The 7,442-nt window shown below is 41.2% G+C and overlaps 1 protein-coding gene across 4 annotated transcripts in view; it reads left to right on the forward strand.

Annotated features, from left to right (window-relative positions):
• The window catches only part of RPRD2 (regulation of nuclear pre-mRNA domain containing 2), a 118,252-nt gene that overhangs the window by 86,779 nt on the left and 24,031 nt on the right, over nt 1–7,442 (forward strand). For all 4 annotated transcript variants that reach the window (XM_023213589.3, XM_023213590.2, XM_023213592.2 and 1 more), the window contains one exon: nt 1,017–1,192. In XM_023213589.3, coding sequence (XP_023069357.2) covers nt 1,017–1,192 — 176 coding nt within the window. The remainder of the gene's footprint in view (nt 1–1,016; nt 1,193–7,442) is intronic.

Here is a 7,442-nt window from a genome sequence, read left to right on the forward strand (position 1 = left end):
AAACAAATAATTAATTTAACATATTATCTAATTCAATCCTCATAACAGAAAACATGCTAAAAATCTCTATTTTATCACATGAGAAATCTGAGGTCTTGTAAGGAGATTAGTAGCTTGCCCAAGTTACACAACTGATAAGAGGCAAAGCCAAAATTTATGCTCACATCCAAAGCCATATTCTGCCAGCCACTGGGAAAGAAGTAGATGTACTGAATTATCACGAATCTTTTTCAGATAGGAAAGAATAACTTTTATCGTGTGCATACAGAGGTCACTTTATTTTTACTTTTCTGAACGTTACTTTTCTTGTTTAAGAGATAACATCTTACTGCCTTCTGTAATGCAAAAGTTATGGTATAAGTGAATAGAATTGAGCTTCATTCTGTTATTCCTAAGTAAGTAGAATCCAATTTGTGAAGAAAATAAGTAATCAGCAAACTCTTTTAGTTGAACTTTCTTTTCTTTACCTTAAATACAAGTGCCTTCACTCTGGCAGGTTCACATGAGTCTGTTTTGTAAAGAATTTTAATAATCTGTTTTGTGATTTTGTAATTTGGAGAAGCTTCTTTAAGATAAAATTGTTAGGCCGGGTGTGGTGGCTCATGCCTGTAATCCCAGCACTTTGGGAGGCCGAGGCAAGCAGATCACGAGGTCAGGAGATCGAGACCATCCTGGCTTACACAGTGAAACCCCATCTCCACTAAAAATATAAAAAATTAGCCGGGCATGGTAACGGGCGCCTGTAGTCCCAGCTACAGGCTGAGGCAGGAGAATGGCGTAAACCTGGGAGGCGGGGCTTGCAGTGAGCCGAGATGGCACCACTGCACTAGGTGACAGAGCGAGACTCCATCTCAAGAAAAAAAAAGAAAAGAAAAAAAGAGATAAAACTATGAAACTAAGAGTATTGCACAGTAAGGCAGCAAGAGTATATTCACAAAGAGAGGTTTTCTTCAAAAGTCAAAAGACTAAATTTTTTTTTTTTTATCCTGAAACGAATACTTCCCATGTCATTTTAGATAAAACAGGTGGGAAGAAGTTCTCCAAAGAATTTGAAGAGGCAAGCTCCAAGCTGGAAGAATTTGTGAATGGATTAGATAAGCAGGTGAAAAATGGACCCTCATTAACAGAAGCACTGGAAAATGCTGGAATTTTCTATGAAGCACAATACAAAGAAGTAAAAGTGGTGGCCAATGTAAGTAATAATTAAAGCTATCTTATACTGAATGCTTGTTACTATGTTTCAGAGATTATTAACATGCATTATCTAACTGTTAGGATAAACATTTTTTATCTCATCGCAGATGAAGAAATTACTTTTGGGATAGATGTTTTAATCCCAGTGCTTTGGGAGGCTGAGGCAGGAGGATTGCTTGAGTCCAGGACTTTGAGACCAGCCTGGGCAACATAGTGAAACCCTGTGTCTAGCAAAAAAGTACAGAAATTAGCTGGGTGTGATGTCAGGCTGCAGTGAGCTGTGATCATGTCACTGCACCCCAGCCTGGCCAACAAGAGTGAGACCCGTCTCAAAAAAAAAAAAAAAGAAGAAGAAGAAGAAGAAATTACGAGGATTAGTAACCTTGTATAAGGTAATATAGCTAGTGAGTGGTGGTGGTAGAATAAGACCTGGGTCTTTTTTTTTTTTTTTTTTTTGAAACAGAGTTTCGCTCTTGTTGCCCAGGCTGGAGTGCAGTGGTGCGATCTCAGCCCACCTCAACCTCCGCCTCCCAGGTTCAAGCAGTTCTCCTGCCTTAGCCCTGCTGAGTAGCTGGGATTATAGGCATGTACCACCGTGCCCAGCTAATTTTGTATTTTTAGTAGAGATGGGGTTTCTCCATGTTGGTCAGGCTGGCTTCAAACTCCCAACCTCAGGTGATCCGCCTGCCTCGGTCCCACAAAGTGCTGGGATTATAGGCATGAGCCACTGCGCCTGGCCCAATTTTTGTATTTTTAGTAGAGATGGAGTTTCTGCATATTGGTCAGACTGGTCTTGAACTCCTGCCCACTTCGGCCTCCCAAAGTGCTAGGATTATAGGTGTGAGCCACCGTGCCTGGCCTTACTTCTTTTCTTTATCAGAAAACTGGATGAAAACATCCTGTTACCAAATTTCATGTAAATTGACTGAATTAAGGAACTTTTTTTTTTTTGAGACGGAGTTTCGCTTTTATTGCCTAGGCTGCAGTGCAATGGTGCGATCTTGGCTCACTTCAACCTCTGCCTCCCGGGTTCAAGTGATTCTCCTGCCTCAGCCTTCCAAATAGCTGGGATTACAGGCATGTGCCACCATGCCTAGTTAATTTCATATTTTTAGTAGAGACAGGGTCTCCTGCCTTAGCCCTGCTGAGCCCAGCCTCCTAAATAGCTGGGATTACAGGCATGCACCACCATGCCTGGCTAATTTTGTATTTTTAGTAGAGATGGGGTTTCTCCATGTTGGTCAGGCTGGTCTCAAACTCCTGACCTCAGGTGATCCGCCCGCCTCAGCCTCCCAAAGTGCTGGGATTACAGGCGTGAGCCACCACGCCCAACCAGGGAACTTCTTTTTATTCCCCCAAGAAAGGGAGAGAGGTAATAAGTGGGCATGTGTCTAATGACCTCTGAAAGAAACTGTTTCGTAATGAATTTTTTTTTTTAAGTTTTAATCATTGTGTATGGTCATGAAAGTATATGGTACTGTAGGTCCCACCAATCCTACTTCCTAGAAGTGATCCCTTTTAATGCATTTGCTATTTTTTTTCTGGCATTTGCTTCCATACATGTAACTGATTTGCCTATATTGTTCTTTCTTGATTTATCCTATTTTAGAAATAGCCGATAACTTCCTGATACGACAGATGTGGATTTAGCTTATACTCACCCACCTTTCTCCTTCTCCCAGTTTTGTTGTACGATTGTTTTAAATCTGTTATCTATAAATTAAAGGACTGTATTTACTATTTTTTGACCATTAACACTAGACTCCCTACTTCGTAAAATTTGGGTAGTAGCATCCGTATTTGCTCCCATTAGTTTTCATCTATCTACCCTTCAATTTTCCAACTTCAATCAACTATATTTACTTTTTTTTTGAGATGGAGTCTCGCTCTGTCACCCAGGCTAGAGTGCAGTGGCACTCTCTTGGCCTCACTGCAGCCTCCGCCTCCCGGGTTCAAGTGATTCTCCTGCCTCAGCCTCCCGAGTAGCTGGGATTACAGGCGCATGCCATCATGCCTGGCTAATTTTTGGTTTTTTAGTAGAGACACGGTTTCACCATGTTGGACAGGTTCGTCTCGAACTCCTGGCCTCAAGTGATCCACGCACCTCGGCCTCTCAAAAGGAGAGGACCATAGGCATCAGCCACCGTGCCCAGCCAACTATACTTACTTCTGTATTGTCAAAATTGGTAATATTTACATTCTATTCTGTAATCATACCTAATTCTCCTTTGCTACTCTAAAGGTTCGAAAACGATGTTTTTAAAAGCTTACTTTATAACCCTGTAAACATTGTTCATTGCAAGGTTTTGTGGTAACTATAGTTGTACTAGAAGTTTTGGTTTTTTCCTAGAGTTTTGTTTTCTCTTTGTTTTCCCTTGCATAGCCTTTTTAAATTCTCTGTCACACCAGCTATTCTGAATTCCCTTTTCCCCTGGGACCTCCCTACCTGAATTTTCATTCCCTGTCCCCAGTTTAGGTTATTCTCTAAGTCTCAGGCTGAAATAGCTCTTAACTGTTGTCCTGAGTTTAGTCCTCTATTTTCCAGATTCCATGTCTTTTTTTCTTGGTTTCTCTCATTGTACTGGAGCACTCTCAACTAACTTCCCAAAAAAAGTGTTTGTGAGAGAGAAATTTTGTCTGTCCTTATGTTTAGAAACGTCTTAGCCTGGGCACAGTGGCTCATGCTTGTAATTCCAACACTTTGGGAGACTGAGGTAGGAAGATCACTTGAGGCCAGGAGTTCAAGATTAGTCTGGGCAACATAGTGAGACTCTTCTGTACATTAAAAGAAGAGAGAAAAGGAAAAATAAATTAAGATGTCTTAGATCATTTGTTTTCTACCCCCGCACAACCCTGAATTGACTAATGGATAAGCAGGTTGATTTTCAGGACATGTATACATTTAATATAGTAAATTTCCTTATAAGTTGCATCTCATGAGTTTTTATATTTAAGTATATCTTTTGCAAACAGCATATAATTGGATCTTGTTTTAGTTTTCTTATTTTTTTTTTATCTAGTCTGAAAATCTTTGACTTTGTGGTGTTTAGTCTACTTATTGATATGCTTGGGTTTAAGTCTACCATCTTTCTATTTTTCCTGTGTGTCCTTTTCTTTGTTACTCCTTTTCTGCTTTTTTTTATTAATCAAATAATTTTTAGATTCTGTTTTATCTCCTGTTTTTGCTTGCATGTACTCTCTCTTCCTCTCTTCCTTTCTCCTTCCCTTTTCCTCCCTCCTTTCCTCTCCCTCCCTCCTTCCATCTCCCAGATTTCATCTTTTTATAAGGATACCAGTCAGATTAGATTAGGGCCCATCCTGATGACTTCACTTAACTTGATTACCTCTGTAGAAATCCTGTCTTCAAATAATTCTGGGGTTCTAGGGGTGAGGACTTCAACATATGAGTCAGGGGGTGCAGAGAGAGATAATTCACCCATAACATGGCTTCATGTTTTTTATAAATTTTCAAAAATTCTCAGCTGTTGATCTCAATTGTTGTTTCTGTTTCATCTCCCTCCTCTCCTCTTGGAACTCACATTAGTATGTATATTAGATCTCATTGTTGTGTTCCAAATGCCTTTTTTTTAGTCCTTTCTGAATTTTCTATCTTTTATTTCTCTCTCTGCTTCCTTCTAGATATTCTACTAACTAGTCTTGTAATTCATTAATATTTTATTCTGTTAGGCTGGGCACGGTGGCTTACACCTGTAATCCCACCACTTTGGGAGGCCGAGGCAGGCGGATCACGAGGTCAGGATATCCAGACCATCCTGGCTAACACGGTGAAACCCTGTCTCTACTAAAAAATACAAAAAAATTAGCTGGGCATGGTGGCGGGGTCCTGTAGTTCCAGCTACTCGGGAGGCTGAGGCAGGAGAATGCCATGAACCCGGGAGGCGGAGCTTGCAGTGAGCCAAGATCGCACCACTGCACTCTAGCCTGGGAGACAGAGTGAGAGTCCGTCTCAAAAAAATATATATATATATATTTTTTTTTTTTCTGTTGAATCTTATCTATGGTTAAACCCATCTATTCTTAGTTGGTTTACTTTTTGGTTCTAGAATTGCCACTTCAATTTAGAGACGAGTCTCACTGTGTCACCCAGGCTAGAGTGCAGTGGCGCGATCTCAGCTTACTGCAACCCCTGCCTCCCAGGTTCAAGCAATTCTCCTGCCTCAGCCTCCCGAGTAGGTGGAACTACAGGCGCCCACCACCACGCCAGCCAATTTTTGTATTTTTAGTAGAGATGGGGTTTCGCTGTATTGGCCAGACCGGTCTCAAACTCCTGACCTCAGGTGATCCACCTGCCTCAGCCTCTTAAAGTGCTGGGATTACAGGCATGAGCCATCGTGCCCCTCCAGTTGTAGTTATATAATCAGGAAATTAATTGATACTTTGACACACTTACAATCTAATCCTCAGAACCTATTCAAATTGGCCAGTTTTTATAGGAAAAGATGCTATCCAGAATCACAAGTTGCATTCGGTTGTCATCTCTTTATTTTCCTTTGATCTGAAACAGTTTCTTAGCTTTCTCCTTGATTTTCATGACCTAAATGAGTTTAAAGATTACAAGTCAAATATTTTGTGTAATGTTTCCCAGTTTGAGTTTATTTGATATTTCTTTGTGATCAGATTGAGATTATGCATCTTTAGAAGGAATATCACAAAAGTGATTCTGTGTTCTTCATGTTTCGTCTCGTCAGGTGGCATACAAGTTTGGTTTATCTCACTACCTGGAATGTTCCCCTTGATATTCTGATTAATGTGGCATCTTCCAGGTTTGTCCATTATAAAGTTTTCCCTTGGTAATTGTTATGGGTTAAATTATGCACCCCAAAAAGATGTGTTGAAGCCCTAACCTCCAGTACATGTGAATGTGGCCTTATTTGGAAATAGGGTCTTTGCTGATATAATCAAGTTAAAATGAGTTCACTGGGGTGGGCCTTAATCATCCAATATAACTGGTGTCCATATAAGAAGAGGGAAACTGGCTGGGTGCAGTGGCTCACACCTGTAATCCCAGCACTTTGGGAGGCCGAGGCAGACAGATCCCTTGAGGTCAGGAATTCAAGATGAACCTGGCCAATATGGTAAAACCCTGTCTATACTAAAAATAGTAAAAATTAGCCAGGCATGGTGGCGGGCACCTGTAATCCCAGCTACTTGGGAGTCTGAGGCAGGAGAATCACCTGAACCCAGGAGGCAGAGGTTGCAGTGAGCCGAGATCACACCATTGCACTCCAACCTGGGCAAGACAGCAAGACTCTGTCTCAAAAAAAAAAAAAAAGAGAGAAACTGGAAAACTGGACAGAAGCACAAGGAGAACATCATGTGACAACATAAGCAGATATTGGAGCGATGCAGCTACAAGCCAAGAACATCAAGGATTGATGGGCACCACCAGAAACCAGGAAATGGCAGGAAAGAATTCTGCCCAGTGTCAGAGAGAGCGCAGCCTGCTGACATCTTAATTTTGAACCACTAGCCTTCAGAGACAATAAATTTATGTTGTTTTAAGCCACTTATTTTGTAGTACTTAATTAACCACTGCCCTAAGAAACTAATATACCAATTAATGAGTGTTTGTGAGGAAGTATTTTGAAACTATGTAAATATCTTGTTCCTTACCAGACTTTCGATGTATTCATTTATTTATATGAATGGACTTGAATCCTATTTACTCACTGTTTTAATTCATTACTACTAATATTTACGTTGATGCTCAGATTGACAAAGATTTGGTCAATGTGAGCTCCTTTCTGTGTTCTTTTGACATATCCCTTTTATTTATTTATTTATTTTTTTTGTAAGACGAACTTTCGCTCCTATTCCTCAGGCTAGAGTGCAGTGGCACAATTTTGGCTCACTGCGACCTCTGCCTCCCAGGTTTAAGCAATTCTCCTACCTCAGCCTCCCAAGTAGCTGGGATTACAGGCATTCGCCACCATGCCTGGCTAATTTTGTATTTTTAGCAGTGATGGGGTTTCACCGTGTTGGCCAGGGTGGTCTTAAACTCCTGACCTCTCAGGTGATCCACCCGCCTCTACCTCCCAAAGTGCTGAGATTACAGGCGTGAGCCACTGTCCCCGCCTTTTTACACTTCTAATTGCTTTTCTTCTTTTTTTTTTTTTTTTGAGACGGAGTCTCGCACTCTGTCACCCAGGCTGGAGTGCAGTGGCCGGATCTCAGCTCACTGCAAGCTCCCCCTCCCAGGTTTACGCCATTCTCCTGCCTCAGCCTCC

This window comes from Piliocolobus tephrosceles, chromosome 1 (genome assembly GCF_002776525.5).
Source record: "Piliocolobus tephrosceles isolate RC106 chromosome 1, ASM277652v3, whole genome shotgun sequence".
Taxonomy (NCBI): Eukaryota; Metazoa; Chordata; class Mammalia; order Primates; family Cercopithecidae; genus Piliocolobus; species Piliocolobus tephrosceles.